The sequence below is a fragment of the Sorex fumeus genome, unplaced genomic scaffold (assembly GCF_029834395.1).
Source record: "Sorex fumeus unplaced genomic scaffold, SorFum_2.1 ptg000073l, whole genome shotgun sequence".
In the NCBI taxonomy this organism is placed as follows: Eukaryota; Metazoa; Chordata; class Mammalia; order Eulipotyphla; family Soricidae; genus Sorex; species Sorex fumeus.
Genome location: NW_026606130.1, coordinates 7,781,421 through 7,800,155, shown reverse-complemented (window position 1 = coordinate 7,800,155; position 18,735 = coordinate 7,781,421). Strand labels below are relative to the sequence as shown.

At 40.5% G+C, this 18,735-nt stretch overlaps 1 protein-coding gene across 1 annotated transcript in view; it reads left to right on the top strand.

Moving 5' to 3' along the window:
- The first annotated feature begins 1,767 nt into the window (after positions 1 to 1,767).
- Positions 1,768 to 18,735, top strand: part of IGBP1 (immunoglobulin binding protein 1) — a 29,266-nt gene continuing 12,298 nt past the window's right edge. Inside the window, exons 1-5 of the mRNA XM_056130057.1 lie at positions 1,768 to 1,997; positions 2,369 to 2,662; positions 12,307 to 12,502; positions 15,485 to 15,564; positions 17,732 to 17,841. Coding sequence (XP_055986032.1) covers positions 1,807 to 1,997; positions 2,369 to 2,662; positions 12,307 to 12,502; positions 15,485 to 15,564; positions 17,732 to 17,841 — 871 coding nt within the window. The 5' untranslated portion in view covers positions 1,768 to 1,806. The remainder of the gene's footprint in view (positions 1,998 to 2,368; positions 2,663 to 12,306; positions 12,503 to 15,484; positions 15,565 to 17,731; positions 17,842 to 18,735) is intronic.

Below are 18,735 nucleotides of genomic sequence, written 5' to 3'. Positions count from 1 at the left end.
TCTATTTTAGTTAAAAATATATTGTAGCAGCTTATTTTACAGGATAGGCAACTGGTGTTTTACTTTATTTAAATCTAGAACTGGGAGGGGTATTGGGAGTGTTCAGCAAGATAATATAGTGGGTAAGGCACTTGCCTTTCACACAGCCAAACCAGATTTGATCCCTGGGCATCCCATGTGGCCCACCTGGGATTAGGAGTGATTCCTTAGTACAGAGTTAGGAGTAACCTCTAAGCATCACAGTGTGTTGCCCAACCCCCCCACAAAATCTCCTAGAACTTGGGGAGCACGGTAATGTACACTGTTTATAAACTCTGTATATACTGATTGTTATACTGCTGTATAGAAAGCAGTGACATTCCTTATTTTTAAATCTTGGAATTAGGGGCCGGAGCGATAGTACAGTGGGTAGAGAGTTTGCTTTGTATGCGGCCTACCAGGTTCAATCCCTGGGATCTAATATGGTCCCGCGGAGATGGTACCCCAGATGGTCTGGAGCACTGCCAAGGGTAATTTCTGAGTGCAGAGCCAGAATTAACCCCTGAGCATCGCTGGTTATGACCTCCCCCAAAAAAGTCTTGGAATTAGATTTCACATCAAAATTGACTACTAGCGTTATAGTGTAAGTTACCATTGTAGCCCCATATGCAATTTTAAGTTTTCTAGCAGGCATATTTAAAAAAACAAAAAAAAAGTTCACAACTGAGAGCCGAGGATACATAGTTTAGTAATCAAGAACATGGAATATGCCTTGCTTGTGTTAAGCCCTGGAACCACAAAAAACGGACTTGGGGGGAGACATTGTATACGAAAAACTAGTATTTCAACGTGTAGTCACTGGAAAATTTACTGTGATATTTTTACATCCTTAAAAATTGTTTAAGCACTGTGATGTGCAATAGAGTTAACAGTGGTTTCAAGCATACAACTTTGCAACACCACAGCATCAGCATCCTTTCATGGTTGCTTACTTTGTTTTTGTAATAATTGTTTTGAAGTAAAGTATGTCTTACATGTTTAGAAGCATTTCTATTTAAAAGAGCTACAGATACTTAATAGCCACAGGTGGTTAGTGACTGGTATATATAGTATTTCACAAAGCAGTTCTGTGTAATTGGGCTGCTTCCCAAATCAATCACTTGGTTTTCTATTCATACAATCATATATACTGACACGGGATCGCCAGGCATGTGCAAAATTTAAGCATACTAATTCTAGAAAGGGAGCTTTATAAAATTAGCCAATGGTGTGGTAGGTGAAAGTTTTCAGAGGAATTAATATTTGACCTGGTGGCACAAAATGAAACTGGCTGTGGGGTGTTTGGAGTTGCAGGTTACCAAATATCTATCTGTAAATTCGTGCGTGTGCCTGGGAGCGGGGCTACAGGAAGGGGAAGGAGTTGAGGGGGAATGAGGATTGGGATTGGTGACCCGGAATGGCGGGAACGGCCTCTCACCCTACGTAATTTGCCTGGCTGGCCCTGGGGTTGGAGTCTAAGAACATATTGTAAAACTGCGCCTTAGGTTCAGTGTTTTTAACAGATGCCAAATGTTCACTGCGCCAAAGGTTCACTGTTTTTAACAGATGCCCTCGGTTTATGATAAGCAGCTAGGTAAAATGAGTCCTTGGAAACGGTCGCCAAGCCCGGTAAACAACACTTCCGGAAGTCTTTATGCCTGTGTAACAATGGAGCAACTCGACCAATGCGGAGCCGCTTCCGGTTTCTTTCCCGCTGGTAAATTTCTAATTTACCAAGATTGCCTTTAACCCCGGAAGTGAGGTCTTAGGATTCCTCCCTCCTCCAAGATGGCGGCTGCCGAAGAAGACTTAGAGGAGCCGCGGCTCTCCGAGCTGTTCGAAACCAGCAAGCAGCTTCTCGATGAGGTGGAAGAAGCGACTGATCCCAGCGGTTCCAGGATGCTCCAGAATAAGGTGGTCAAGGGATTAGAATTCCTTAAGAAGGCAACCGAAATGTTAACGCAGCTCGACTTGTTCAGGTATGGGGGTGGGGGAGGGTGTAGTAAGAGCTGAGAAGGAAGGTAATAATGGTAACCAAGGGTGGAGCCCCAGAGTTTAGCGGTGGAGACCATTATAACCAGGAACCTTTCCGATCACGTAGTGCAATAATGTGTACGTTGCGTTACCCACCTCTCTTCCGATATAATTATGACAAACCCACGACTCTGCTCCTTAGTGCCGCGAAGGCTTTGGGAGTGAGCGCCCAGCCCCTTTAATTGGAAAAGAAAGAGCCGTAGTTCCCCGTGTTTCTCCTTTTGCACCGCACCCACCCCACGTCTCTCTACTGGAAGCTGGGGCCAGTGTTTGAATGGCCAGCCAAGCTTCACAACCTCCCCTTTGCTCTTTCCAGCCGAAATGAAGAATTGGAAGAGATTGCTTCTGCCGACCTGAAGTATCTGATGGTGCCAGCATTTCATGGAGCGCTCACCCTGAAACAAGTCAACCCCAGCAAGCGTCTTGAACATTTGTTTGAGGCTCGAGAACACTTTTTAAACTACTTAACTCAGTGCCAGTACTATCATGTGGCAGATTTTGAGCTCCCTCTAATCAGAAACAGCACAGCTGAAAATAACACAGCTAGTTCCTCCATGGCCTATCCTAACCTCGTTTCTATGGCATCTCAAAGACAGGCTAAAATAGAGAGGTGGGTCAATGGCTGTAAATTGAGGACTGCCTAATGACATTGCTGTTGGGGGGAACAGTGGTGTATGTTGCTATTTTGGTTCTTAACGTAGTATAGGCCCTGTGAGAGCAAACTTTCCTGAGATTTCCAAGAAGACTCTTTGTTGAAATGGTAATACTTGACTGTCAGGCCCTTTATTGCCTACCTTATTGTTGCCAACAGCAGCAATGTGGTTTAGCAGAGTACCCCCCAAACTTTTTCACATAACAGTATAACAATAACCAAGTGATACAAGAGGGCAGCATTCCAGAAGGGCACAATATCTATTAGCTGAAGTCCATTTATTTTTATGTTTGAGATTCTCAGGTGTGTAACATCTTATACTGATCTTAGTGCTGTCATGTCTTTGTTGTCTGGATGCCTCTTTTTTGAGAATAGGTAATCTCTGCTTTGGAGAAGCCTACAGTCTAGTGAGAAGAATCAGCATAGGGATAGAAGACGAAAATAAAACATGTGGTAGATAGACAAGGTACTCTGAAAGCAGACAGGCTGGCTGCACCTAACCAAAGAGTGAACAGAGAAAAGCCTCTCTATAACAAGGATTCTTGTGCTGAATTTTAAAAAGATACATAGGAATATTTTCTAGAGGAAAAGAAAGGAGAGCATTAGCTGGCAGAGTTAATAGCATTAGTAAAACTATAAGGGCATTAAAGAATGAAAGTGCTGGTCTAGGGATGTGTAGGTGATGAGCAATTCAACAGCTAGTGCTAAAAGACAAAGAAGGTAGTGGGAGAAAGGAAAGAAATGATGTAGAAGAATTGTATAGGCTCCAGACCACGAAAAATTTGGTGTGTGAGGAAGGTAAAAGAACAAACTTGTCCAGAATTTAGGAAGGGTTTTGGATTCCTGCTCTACCTTTTAATCACTGTGACTTTGGTAAGTTGTTAGTTTCTTGGTGCCTTAATATTTCCAGGGGTAAAGTTGGATAATAATAGGCCCTTTTTCATAAAGAAGTTTCATAAAAAGCAAAATGCACAGGGTCTAATACAGCAAGCACTCAGAGTTAGCTATTGTTAATCTTTTTAGCTGAGTATAAGATCTGGGTTTGCAATTCAGCATTACATTTTATGGGGAGCTAATTTAACCTGTCTAAGCCTTTGACATTCTCACATGTGAAATCTAAATAACTGTGATACTTTTGGGATTAAGAAGCACAAATGAATATTTGGCATATAGTAAATACTCTCTAAATGTAGCCTACTGTGAACATGCTAAGGAGCTTAAACTTTGGTGACTGGGATCTGCTGAAATGTTGCTTTTGTATTATGAAGAGAAGCCTGGTTGTATTTTCATTTTGCCTAGCACACTCAATAATGAAAAGATTAGAGCCAGTTAAGTCACAATTGCTGATAGTCACTACAGCAGTAGACAGAACAAGGGGATATAAATTCTTTTTAGAAGTGTTGCCTGCAGAAAGCCTGGTAGTGCCTTGGCCAGAGTGAAGTAACAAAGATCACCAGGCTTTTGTCAGTGGAGAACTGTAGAACTTGAACTTCATTAAGTTGAAAACTAAAGGAGAAAGAAAGTGCAGGGGATAGGAAACAGTATGAATTTGGTATTGAGATGTGTTTCATTTAAAATGCCTAAAAGACATTCAGGTAACATGAAGCTTAGAGAAGAAGCCTGGAGTAGACAGTGGTTTTTAGCCTTTCTACACCTGTAAACTAGCAGTTGAAAACCGGTATGGAGTACTGAAAATGGACTCATTCTATAAATATTTGTTTTGTCTTTCTTGTGTTCCAAGATCAATTCTAGACAATGGAGAACTAGATAGTTCTGTTCCCTCAAAGAACTTTTATTTTGGTTAAAGAGACAGGCTGTAATCTAGTATATAATAATGGGATATCAGATAATAAGGGCTAGAAAAATAATAAGCAATGGCTTAAGGCTAGCGACAGTGAATGATTTTAGAGGAAACAGAATAGACTTGTTTAAAGTGAAATTTATCATATTCTAAGAAGATGGGGACAGACTTTTGTCACTTAAACAGTGGGTTTGATATCCAAATAATTACATAAAATGAAAAAGGCATATGCCACAAAGGTAAGCACAGTAGTAAGCAGTGTTGTAGAGAAACCCCAGGATGTGATCATATATGATTTAGTATAGATAAGAATAAGGTTTCAGATTATAATAGCACTTGTAGTGAGCCTTAAAGGATGGTTATGGCGTTGGGTATTTTGCTCAAGGGATTGAGCACATGGCTTGCATTTCAAGTGCCTCAGTTCAATTCCAGCACTACATGCCTGCCTCCCCCAACACACCCTGAAATGAGCCCCATCATTTTTAATGGTTAAAAATGGAAACTACAGTTTTTTTTCCTGAATGTAAAAGTTAATGCTCACTGTAGAAAGTTGGAAAAGTGATGCTTTTTAAAAATTACAAATAAGCCTAAAATCTTTGCTGACTAAATTTTGTATGTCCTTCTAGCGATATAGTAATTTTAGCTAATGAAGTAATAGTATATAGTTATTCTTTTTTAATCTGACATTGTATTGATTGTATTGATAGTATTTACCTGTCTTTTGAAACCATACTTAATGGTTACATAATAATTCATTCTCTAGTTGTTACAATTATTTAATGTTATCAGATACTAAGACTTTTGTTTATTGCTATTATAACCTCATTTGCCACTGTTTTCTGAGGATAGATTTCTACAACTAAAAGAGTTTAAATAATTTAAGGCTCTTGACTGCAATGATACTGTTTTCCATAATAAGAAAGTTTCAAAATATGTCCTACTATGCAGTTATTCAGTGTTAACTCTATAAAAATGCAATTGAGGCAGAGATAGTTGTTTACCCTGCTATCTAAAAATAGAGTGTCCCTGTGAAACACTTCATTTTAAAGCTAAACAATTACCTTTATAATGAAAGGTAGTGCTCCCAGACCCCCAAATAACCTGCCAAATGTTATTGAGTAACCAATTATATAAAACCTAAAACCACTCTACATAGCAGGAATTATATGATAGAAAGTACACAATTTATGTAAAGTAATTCCAGTGAATGAGCTTGGCAGTATCACTTTCTGCTTTTGATGTGCAAACATCTCTATAATGGCTTACTGAAAACAATGCTGAGCATTATTTTCTTTTTTTTTTATTCTTTCATTGTAAAAGTGAAATCTTCAGATTTATATCAGTTCACAAAAACAGGCACTAGTGTAGGTTTTTAATAAAAGCATAATAACTGTGAAATTTGAGAAAGTAGGGAATATTTCATCTCATTGATTCGATCTGTGCTTCTTTGGATAGCAAGCTTGATTGTGAACGTTTTTATTAAATGATTGATAGAGGAGATATGAGCATTATCCTTTGGTTGATGATTACTGCATTTTTATGACTATCCCAGACTTCTCCTGACTTTCAGACTCTCTGCCAATGCCCTAAATGGGTATTTTACAGACTTGTCAAACATGGTATGCTCGAAATTTAACGTTTGGCCTTTGAACACGCCTCCCCCTCAAAAAAAAGTGTCCCACACCCTAGTCTTTAACATCTCACAAGGCACATGCACCGCACACCCCAGTGTTTAAAATCTATCTTTTAGTTTTCATTCCTCCCTTCTGAATTTCAAAACCCAGTATCCAAAGGCCTCCTGGGGCTAGCAACAAAGTGTGTCTTTGATCATTCTGTATCTCTCCATCTGCACTAGTATTTATTTGTCCAGGCACCAATACCTCTGACCCAAATTAACAAAATCATTCATTGAAAGCCCCTGAGTGACCTGGTCTCTTTACATGTGACTTGGTCCCATTATGTGTCATATCCCCCACCCCACTTTGACCACAATGGGCTCTCAGCATTTTTTGAGGGGTGGGGTACATCTCACGGTGCTCAGGGCTTACTCTTGGGTCTATGGTCAGAGATCACTCCGATGGGCTCAGGGAATCATATGTGGTACCAAGGGTCAAATCCAGTCTGCCACATGCAAGGCTGCTGATGGTCTGCCATAAGTAATCCTTGATTGCTCTCCTGTCTCCAACTACCATTGGTCACAAATAACTTAGTTCAGCTCTTTAAAAAGGCCCAGCTTCTTCCCTTTACAGAATTTTGTTCTCTGCATGGAATGTTCCTAATCTGTCTATCGTGGTTTTGTCTCTCTTCAGAATGGTTTATTCCATGGGGACAGAAGCCATTTCTGTGTTGTTATAGTGCTATATATAGTACAGGGTCTGGCATATAGATGGTGCTCAAGAAATACTTCTTGACAGCCAGAAGGAACCCAAACAATAAACCCAAAGATTGAGTAGTTTGTGTATTGTAAGAGGAATGGAGAATAGTATAGGTAAAGGTAAAGGCCCTCCCGTTGTTCGTCGATTTGCTCAAGCGGGCCCAGTAACGTCTCCATTGAAGATTTTGTTGTTACTGTGTTTGGTATATCGAATCCATCACGGGTGGCTTGCCAGGGAGAATAGTATAGTTTGGCAAAAAGTAAATATAGTCAGAGGTCTTTATAAGGAAGTAAGTGTATGGATGATTCAAACAGAGGAGAAACAGGCCAAAATAAAAGTTAACATATTAGTATAGTATTTCCCCATGGAAACATGGGAAACACTGAAACAATCCCAGGGAATGGTAGTAGCCTCTGGTGTCATTTGGGGGTATCTTTATGTTTGTTTTCTCTCTTATTATCGTGGATTTTGATCCACCCCTGGCTGTGCTCAGGGCTTACTCCTGGTTCTGTACTCAGGGATCACTTTTGGTAGGCTTGAGGAACCAGATGAGATACCAAGGATTGAACCTGGGTCTGCCGCATGCAAGGTAGGAGTGTTCCCCACTGTAGTGTCTCTCTTAACCCTCTGTTACCTTAATGAAGACAGATTTTTAGGGGGTAGCACTGCGTAATTCTGTCTGAAAGGGGGGGGGTGGTATGCCGAATAAGATTTTGCTCTAAGAATTTATATGATTTGAAACAAATTGTTTTGTTCTTTATGTTTGTGAATCCACCCCCTATCCCACTACTGCTTTACATCCTGAAACCAATATAAATCATCTAAATACTATATCTTCTCTTAAAGTTATTTCTTCAGGTATCATCTCTAATCCCTGTCTTTGAAAAGTATAACTTTCGTTGATTAACTGTACCTGATTCTTTTGACAGAAATATAGAAGAAATAGAATCTGGGTAAGTAAAGAGACTGGTTTTAGGTGTACTGAATTTAGGTACTAAAATAAAAACTAGATAGCCATATCTATAAAAAGAGGAAATGTACAACTGAAACTTATGAGGCTGTTGTAGCTAGTGCTAAAAATTTAGGAGCTTTGGTGAATGAGTAGTTTGCTAAGGGAAAACACCACATAGAGATAAGAAGACAAAGATGGCTAGCGAGGTAATTCAGCAGAAAACCCTTGCTTGCCTTACACATGAGCATCTGGGTTTGATCCCTAGCACCCCATATGGTCCCCAGCCCCTCCAGGAGTGATCCTTGAGCTCAGAACCAGGAGTAAATCATGAGCATAGCTGGGTGTGGTCCAGCCTCCCCCCACCCTACACCAAGAAAATGACTGCTTTGAAGTAAGACATGTTTTGGTTGACCAATCTGATTTTTTATCACTTACTAGATGGAATACCATCTAGCACTTCATAGCCTTACTTTTCTCATAAGTTAATATTTGTATTGCTTACAAAGCACATTCCATTTTCATGTTACATTTGATTCTCCAAATAACCCCACGAAGCAGATATTATTATCCCTATTTTATGTGTTTGTTATACTGGGGATCAAATGTGGTACTTCTTACTTACCAGGCATACCTTCTCCTGAGCCACAGTTCTTGCTCTGTCCCTTTTTTATAAATAGGGAAATGGCTTTGAGAATTTACTTTCCTAAAGTTGAGGAGGTAGTAAAGTTGAGCAGAGTAGGATTTGGACTCAAGTCTAAATATTCCCAGTTCTAGTGCTAGTGCTCTTTCCATTAGAGCACAGAAAAGTGTGTTCCATTGAAATGATGAATAGGGGCTGAGAAAAGATGTTTCTAGATGAAAATGGCACCAGCAGAATCAATATTTGTAACTGCCAGTGACAAGGGAGGATGATTGAGTGATGCTTAGAAGAATATGCATAGGGTTAAAATTGGTAAAAAAAGTGGAATAGTAAAGACATTGCCTTGATAAAGGCAGAATTATAATTGGCTTTTTAATAACAAGGAATAATCGGAAGCTCCAGAGATTGTTAAGGTGTAAAAGAAATCTAAAGTTTACAGTGGCAGGCCATCTGGTGTGCATGATATAGTGGCATGTTCACAAAAAGTGAACATAAGGATAAATAAGCAGGAGAGAGAAGCCAAGCAAAATTTAGTATGGATTTGTATTTGACCCATTTGTAATGTAAGTGCTTTTGGGTAGTTTGGCAACATAAAAAGAATAGTAAACATTGCCTAGATTATGAGAGCGACGAGGATTGGGCATTGCAAGGTGATAGGAATCCCTGCATTCTCATGCAATCATTTATCTTGGGGATCCTATAATACTGGTGAAGGTCTGGGATAGTGATTTTCAATCTGCTTATTAGAGCCAGTTCATTACTGTGTTCAGGACAAATGGGAACCCTCCCACGAATTAACCAAGGTGATTTATTTTCTTTTTTAGTTTTTGGTCCACATGCCGCTGTGCTCAGGGCTTGCTTACTCTTGGCTTTGCACTCAGGGTCACTCCTGGCAGGGCTTGGAGGATCAAACCCAGGGATTGAACCTGAGTCAAGGGCCCTACTGACTGTACTATCCAGCCCCAATCAAGGTTAATTTTTATTTCTTTCGAATTCCATACACACCATCAAAAAAGGGGTAGTTCTTCTTGTCTACAAAAGGATTTTAAAAACACCTAAGGGCGAGGGATATAGTTCATAGGGCACAGGTATTGCTTGTGCTTGATATTAGGCTTGATCCCCAATACCCCTTTCCCCACAAACACTGTCAGTTATGGCCTTAATCATCTCTGGGTACCTCTAGGCTGGGATAACAAGTGACCCCACAATAGTTGAAAATAATAAAATGACACTCGCCTAAACGAACAGGTGTAGAAGAGTCCCAGATGATAAGGAACACTTTATAAGCACAAGGATGTAGAGGAGAAAGACCAGAAAGAAATTTAGACTGATATCATGTAGAGAAGTAGAAAGGAAGCACGAGAACAGACAATTAGCCCACGGGCCAGAGTGAAGAGTACAGTGGACTGGGTCACTGCGTTGCAGCCAATCCAGATTAGATCCTGGCACCACATACGGTTCCCTAAGCACTGCTAGGAATGATTAAACCCTGAGCACCACAGGGAGTGTCACCAAAAAAAGCAAAAAAGAGAACTTACCCTAGGTTTTATATATTCTAAGGCCCTCATAATGTTTTCTGACTGGGACAAACAGGAATGAGGGTAGGAAGAGGAGTGCAACCAAAATGTTATCAAGTATTAACTCTGATAACATTCATGAGCTAGAAATTGACTTTTTAAAAATATTTTGCTATGATAATTCTGTGGTTATTTGTCATATATTTGTAGTATATTAAGTGGTCACTTCTAGGTAAAAGGAGCAGACGTGCCTAAAAGTTTTATAATTAAAAATAGTCTCAGGAACCAAGAACATTGCTCCAATAGTAGAGTACATACCTAACATTTGAAGCCCTGAGTTCAATCACCAGTATTGTATGCCTCAGCCCTCCAGCACCACCAAGCATAGCCCTAATGGTCTCCACCCAGTGTGGCCCTCATGTGCCAAATGACTGGTTCTGCCCTTTCAGACTAAGCATTGCATGGACTTCTGCTGGGTGTGACTCCTACAAAAAAAAAATAAAAAGCTATTTCCAGAACAATGAACCCAGGTTTTCACTGGTCATGGACTTCAAAAATTTGTTGAAAGGCACATGGTTTCTCTTTGGCAAAGTAAACTACATAGGAGGAGAATTCTAGACAAAATTGCAGTTGCCTCAGCATTCAAAATATGTCCCTGGACCTCAGGTTAAGAACCTCACATATAGTACACAGGAGCCTCTGATTCTGAAGGTCTAGAGTAGGGAATACAAAGAGAGATCAACAGACTTCTCTTGGAAATTGTAGCATTTTCCCTTGACGTCTCAGTTTCCCTCAAACTCTTAAATCCACTAAATTAGGGCATAGTATCTTCTGTATTTGAAATACATCTACATCATCTGTATTTTGTGCCACAATTCCTCACTTGGATTATGGCAATATCCTGTTCATTGATTTCTCTGCTGCCCTTGCCTCCCAGTCACCACTGTCTACACTCCATAGTCAGAGTGGCCCGTACTTTAAGTTTTTGTCAGCATTACTCTTCAATTCGTGTATTCTATTCAGAAGCCTCTAGTCACTTTCCCATCTTACCCAAAATATAGGATGTCATGGTTTAGGTCTTAGGGTCTACAGAGTCCTAAAAGTTATGACCCTGGCTCCTTCAGTGACCTTATTTCCTGTCATTTTTAGCACAGCGGTAGGGCGTTTGCCTTACGCACAGCCAGCTCGGCTGAACCGGGTTTGATTCCTCTGCCCCTCTTGGAGAGTCTGGCAAGCTATTGAGAGTATTCAGTATGCCAAACACAGTAACAAGAAGTCTCACAATGGAAACGTTACTGGACCCGCTTGAGCAAATCGATGAACAACGGGAGGACAGTGTTTGTTTGTTTTTTTCTTCACGTATTGACAGTAACACCAGCCTGGGTGTTTTTCAGTCATGTCAGTCGGGCATTCTTCTATCCCAGGACACTTTTTTACCTCAAAATCATTTTAAATAGTGATAACTCTGATTTTCATGACGTTTTTCTCAAATGTAACCTCTTCAGAGAGATCTCGCCTGATTTTATCATCTATAGTAGCAACCTTATTCTTGCATCATCACCCTGTCCAGTTCTTTTAATTTTATATCTTCATAGTGCATATCAACATTTGACTCTTCCTTATCCCTTTTTTATTTGTTTTCTTCCACTAAAATGCAAGATTCATGAAAGTAAGATCTTTGTTATGCATACTGCTGCATCTACAGCACATCAAATTGTTCCTGTCACACAATAGGTACTCGATAAATATTTGTGGAATGACAGATAACACACTGAAATGCGTCCTCAGAAAGGCATGAGGGTGATTAGGGGTCTTTGAATTATATCAGGTTAACATAGAAGATAGCGGGCATGTTTTGCCTTGAACAGAAGGAAAAGTAACCATCTTTCAGGCTGTTCTCATATGTAATTCCTGCATCAGTGGCAGACAGATAACCCTAAGATTTTTCGATTCTTTGAGGCTGTAATTCCCAAGTGGATATTATTCTGAGCACTCAAGCTCATCAAACAGGGTTGATGTGATCAAATTATTAATGTACTTTGTCCCTCCCTTAAGGTGATGGGAAGAACATAGAGGAGGTCAAAAGTAAAACAGTATGTTTTGGGGATTCAGAAGTAATTTTTAGACTTTGCTGTACTTTTGAGGGAACTACTTTGGTGCTAGCTTCAAGCTGTTATATAGAATATATTATTTTTGTCAAAGTAGAAATTGCTATACTTATTGCCTGGTCCTTTGTCATTGCAAAATGCAACTGTGGCTTTCTTTTGAAGGAATACCTGTTTTTTAAGTTTATGGGTAATGTTCTTCTGTGGAACAGATACAGAGTAAAGAAGGAGGTGGAAAATAGGCTGTCTGCACTGAAGTCTGCTGTGGAAAGCGGTGAAGCAGATGATCAACGTGTTCGTGAGTATTATATTCTTCATCTTCGGAGGTGGATTAGTATCAGCTTAGAAGAGATTGAGAGCATTGACCAGGAGATGAGGATCCTGAGAGACAAAGATTCTTTCAAAGAGGTAAGCCCAATCTCTGCCTATATGCTCAAAAAGCTACTGTCAGAGATAGGAATATTCTACAGGAGAGAGATCCAACTAAAATCCTTTTAGGAAGCAAGTAGATAGCTCAAAAGTCTGGAGCACATGACTGGCATGCATGCAGTAATGAGTATGTTCCCTGGGACTGCAGAGCCCCTTGAGTACCTTTGACTAGTTCCTAATTGCCCACAGTACCTCTAGGCCCCATTAGTGTCACCTCAGATCCTAGCATTAAATTGTCAGACCTGCACAGATAAATGTATATCAATTACAAGTTAAAAATGACTAGAAGCCCAGAAAAAATCCTTTTAATGCTCCATAAAATGATTGTATTTTTTCTTGTGAGGTGGGAGGATGGGCCACACCTGGCTGTGCTCAGGGCTTCCGGCTCTGCACTACAGGATAACTCCTGGTTGTAGGGACCAAGACAAATGTCTTATCTCCTATACCAACTTGTCTGGCCTCTGCTTGTTTTTACTAAGATCAGTAAGAATGAAGAGGAAGGTAGAGGTTTGCTGAATGAGCTTTCTCTTGTTTATAGTAGTGTTTCCCCATGCTTTGGAATCTTTAACATCTTTCTAATCACTTGTAATTTTGTGGCATGCCACCAGTAAGGGAGACATCTCTGAAGTGGGAATTGGGTTTTCTGGGATTTCATGACTGCTGAAGAAATGAATAAGTAGGCAGGCCATTAAAATCTCTACTTGACTGAATAAATCAGGCAGAGGATTAGGATTGCCTTGGAAAAGAAAGGCACTGGTGACGAGAAAAACAAGTAGAGAAGGTAAAATGAAAGACAGGTTGTGTTTAGGTTTGGCTGGAGGTGGGAAATCAGAATTTAACCCTCACAATTACGATCACAGAGGTAAGAGAAAAAACAAGGATATCTTCATACACAGAATGTCAGGAGGGCTGTTAAAACATGCTGCAGCATAGCTCAGGCTCTCTTTGAAGATCAGAACCTTGCTTTGGAGGGGCTGGAGCGATAGCACGGTGGGTAGGGCGTTTGCCTTGCACGCGGCCGACCTGGGATATCGATTCCAGCATCCCATATGGTCCCCTGAGCACTGTCAGTAGTAATTCTTGAATGAAGAACCAGGAGTAACCCCTGAGCATCACCGGGTATGACGCAAAAAAAAAGAACCTTGCTTTGGAGTAGTTACTTCAAAAGATTAGTCTCTGTTACCAATTATTGATAGAGGACACAATATAAACTGAAGTTGAATTTATCAGCTAGTCTTTAGCATTTACTTGCAAATCCTCAATAAAGCCTATTCCTAATTTGATTTGTACTAATTATCACAGGAGCTTTTGTCTTAGAGTAATATCAACATAATTCCTCATGGGTTTGCCTCCCCCATCTTTGTTTTTTGTCTTTTTTTTAGATGTTGTGTTCACATCAGGTAATGGAATTGACTCTGAAAGTGATAGAACTGTAACCAAGTAAACACCTTTCCTGGAATCATACTTTGAGTGTGTCCCTTGTTAGCCAAACCTGTTCTATGTGTCTCTGCCTGCAACACCTCTTTGTGGGAAGTACTAATCTATACTTTTTCCCTTGCATTTAGGAACTTATAAGGCATCCGCCTTTTTTTAGTTTAACATAGAAAAATTCATTTGTCGTTGAAAAAACACCAAGCAAATAGGAAAAGGGATTAAATATACACAACCTGGGTTCCCCCCAGCCCATGTCCTCAACGGTATATGGCCAGATGGTCTCTGCAGTAGGACCACAAGAATCCCAAGGGCCTTTCAGTGGCAGCTCTAGCCTTCATCCTGGCAGCATCTTCACCTCCCTCTCTGCTCGACCCTGGGGGGCACCCCAGACAAAGCACCAGTGCACACAGGTGGGCTGTCCCATGAGGTCCTGGCCATCAAACTCGTCCATGGCTGCCCTCACATGTTCGTAGGTCTTGTACCCCACCAGGCTGTACTCCTTCAGATACCCCGTTTGCCTGTCCAAGTTGAGGTGGATGTTCCTGACCTCCCCAGACTCCTCGAACTTGTACTGTATGTCCTCCTCGGTGACTTCCTCGGGGACTCCATTGAGGAAGAGGATAAAGCCTTCCACAGAGCTCTATGGCCTGGGTTGATCGCTATCCCGCTCCCCACTATTGGGGTCCTCTTTTACCAACACTTGGGACCCCGCTGAACCAAGGCCATGGCCCTTCCGTCTCTCAGCTTCTCAGCGTGTGGTGGTTTTGGTCAAAGCATCGACTTCTAAAACTGTTTAGAACCGCAGAGGTTCTGGACAATTGGCACTGAAAGCCACACAGAGGAAAGGGACTTCAAATTTAGCTCAGGTGACTTTAAATGGAATATGAAATAAAGCATTGGAGTCTCTTTTGGAGATGGTTTTTTTGTTTATCTTTTTCATTGTTATAGGAACCCATATAGCAGTATTCTATGACCGTCTTATACTGTGGATCAAACCCAGGGCCTTATAAAACTGAGAAATGTCCTCTACCACTTGAGTCACGTCTCCTTCTCAGAATATTAATTATTTGGGGTTTTGGGGCCACACCGAATAGTTCTGGGGCTAGAATCATAGAATCACTGTCTATCTCACAGCGATTCAATCAAAAACCTCTATGCTTGTGGGTGTTCCTATTAGGGAAAGCTTACAGTGCCCAGGATGGGACCAAACAAAGAAGGTGCCTTAGCCCCTGTGTTCTCTTTGGCCCCCAGAGTATTTTAAAGTCAAATACGTTTTACTTTGAGATGTAAGGTTCTAGAAAAAAATTCTCTTCCTCCATATTCCTTCCTCCCTTTCCTCCATTTTTGAGCCCTTTCAGCAGAGCTAAGCAACTGTCACTATTAATATTTTGCTGGTGCATATTAGAAATATTAAATAGGGAATGAGTATATTTTTAATTCAGGATTTTTTAAGCATCTAAAGACCTAAGAATCTGCATAGTGTAGTGGGCACAATGGCAAATATTCTTCTTTTAATTTCTTTTTCAGGCATCTGCTTCCCACTCATCTCAACAAGACAAACCTGCAATGAAACCTTTTATTCTCACTCGGAATGTAGCCCAAGCCAAGTATGTAGTAATGAAAAGTGGGTTGCCTTTACAAACATTCCAATTTGGGGCAAAGCAGTTGGGTCACACCCACTTGTTCCCAAGACTTAGTCCTGGCTCTTTTTTCAGGGGTTGCTCTTGGCATTGCTCAGGGGACCATGTGTGGTGTTGGGATCAAACCCAGATCAGCTTCATGTAAAGCAAGTCCCTTACCAGCAGTACTAACTATCTCTGTGGTCTTAAAAAGTCATCCCTATATTTTATATGGCCACCTCCAAGGATGCGCAACCTGGTGGTACATGCTTGATGTTTTGGCGCTTGGGCCCAGCAGTGTTTAAGGGCTCCAGAAGCTTTAGCTCTATCCTGGTTGCAGACCCCAATTTTGATGGCTGAGTTGCACGAGTACCAAATTTTTGTTCATGGATTCATTCACTTCTGGGACCTATTATTTCATCAGAGGATATTTCTGTTTTTGTCTTCAGACTTTTTTTTCTCTTTAAAAGCATTTAATTTTTTTATTGAATCACTGTGAGATAGACAGTGATTCTATGATTCAAGCTGTTAATGAGTAGGTTTCACTCATATAGTGTTCCAACACCCATCCTTCCACCAGTGTACATTTCCCAGCACCAGTTTCCCTCCCATCAACACCCCACCACATCCCCAGCCTGCCTCTGTGGCAGGAGCTCTCTCTCTTTCTCTCTCTCTATCTTTTCCTTTTGGGCGTTGTGGTTTACAGCAAAGATACTGAAAGGTTATCAGGAATATCCCTTTACCTACTTTTAACACTCAGTTCTTGTCCAGTGGGATCATTTCCAACTACTATTGTCATACTGTTACCTTCTCTACTTACCTACTCTCTGCCCCACACACCCTTATGGTTGATACCAAACATGACAGTCCTAGTCCCTGTTTTCTTGGCCATGGATATTAGTATATATATATATATATATATATATATATATATGCAGTCATTCTATATCTGTCCCTCTTCTTCTTACTCATTTCACTCAGCATGATACTTTCTGTGACCATCCATTTATTTATAGGCAAATTTCATAACTTTACTTTTCCTAACAGCTGCATAGTATTCCATTGTGTAGATGTGCCATAGTTTCTTTATCCATGCAATGTCTGTTCTCGGGCACTCGAGTTGTTTCCATATCCTGGCTATTGTGAATAGTGCTGCATTTAACATAAGGATGCAGATGGTGTTTCTGCTGTGTGTTTTTGGGCCCCCATTATATATTCCCAAGTGCTGGGTCAAATGGGAGCTCAATATCTAGTTTTTTTGAGGAATGGCTATATTGTTTTCCAAAAAGGCTGCACCAGTCGGCATTCTCACCAAAAATGAAGGAGATTCCTTTTCTTCCCATATCCATACCAGCACTAGCTAATCTTGTTCTTTTTTGATGTGTGCCAGTCTTCTGTGGTGTGAGATATCTCATTGTTGTTTTGCTCTACATCTCTGACAATTAGTGTTCATTAGACATTTTTCTCACTAACATGAGATAAAAATAGGCTCAAAAGGGACTGGCACAGTGGATAGGGTGTTTACCTTGCATGTGGCCGACCCTGGTTTGATTCCCAGAATCCTATATGGTCCCCCGACCATCGCCATAAATAAATCCTGAGTGCATGAGCCAGGAGTAACCCCTGTGCATTGCCAGGTGTGACCCAAAAAGAAAAAAAAGGCTCAAAAGAAAATAAAAATAAGTAGAAAGGAAAAAGAAAGGGATATAAAGAGTAAATGTATACTTTAAAATTCCCATTGCGTTTAGCTGTAATTCTCAGAAGAACTTCTTTGCCTCTCTAGAATTTATTTATGATTTATAGAGGTTTTTTAGATGCTTTCCTATAAGGTAACAAGGTTTCCTTCCTCTGTGTAACGGTTTAGATCTGCCAAATGTAAAAAGCCCTTCCTTAGTGTCATCACTATTTTGGGGGGTTATTGACCTCTTGGATAGGTTATTTTGGACTATATATTACCCCGTGAAAGATCTTGACTTGAATGCAACATTTTGACGCTTCTTTTTATGCATCCTCAAAGGCGCTTAAGCAACTCAGTATATAGCCAGGTAGAGGAGTGAGTATGAAACAGACACAGGTTTTGTCACTGAAAAGAAGAGCACTTTAAAACTATGCTGATTTTTTTTTTAGTTTCCTTATTGCTATGTAATTCTTACAGAGTATTTGGTGCTGGATATCCAAGTTTGGCAACTATGACAGTGAATGAATGGTACGAACAACATCAAAAATACAACACATTACCAGATCAAGGAATAGCCAAGACATCAGGTATGATGGGTAGAAGGAAATTATTTATACTTCTACTGGTTCTTTACCCCTGGCATTTAAATTTAGACCACGCACGTATTGTCCTCTAAGAGCAGAAATAGTATGGGCAAGTATTCTAAGTAATAGTAAGATATTAGTGAATATTTTATTTATAATAAAAATAAGTAACATGATTTGGGAAGGATGGTGGAGGGGGATTATAGCAGCATTTTTACTTTTCAAATATCACATATAAAAACAAACGGGGGATTAGAACACAGCGGGTAGGGCATTTGCCTTGCATGTGGCCAACCAGGGTTCGATTCCCAGCATCCCATATGATCCTCTGAGCACCGCCAGGAGTGATTCCTGAGTGCAGAGCCAGGAGTAACCCTTGGGCATCGCCGGGTGTGCCCCAAAAAGAAAAAAAAATAAAACCTGGGCAGCAATACCAAAAAATTAAGTAGCAGTTCTGCTTCTGATAATGACAGAGTAGGTATATCAGGCCAGCCCCTCAAATTGTAACAATGCAAACTAAACAATTGTAGCAAATGCAAAATAAATTGTAACAAATGCAAACTTAACAAAAATATGAAAAACTAAGTAAGTACCTGGGGCCCAGGGAGATAATGCAGGGGTCAAGGGTATGTGCCTTTTATGCACAGGGCTCTAAGTTCAACAAGTAGCCCCTCTACCATGACTTGCATGCAGCCCTAGGGACTACTGAGCACTATTGGACCTTAGGAGCATCACATCATATCACATAGCCCTAGCATTGAGCCATCTGACCCCATTGGCTAAGTATTTCCAGGAGTGGCCCCCAGACCCTCTAAGCATGTGGAGACCCGAAAAACTACCTATCTAAAAGCACTGAAAAGCAACCAAATGTTTTCAGCACTGAAGCAGAAGAAACAG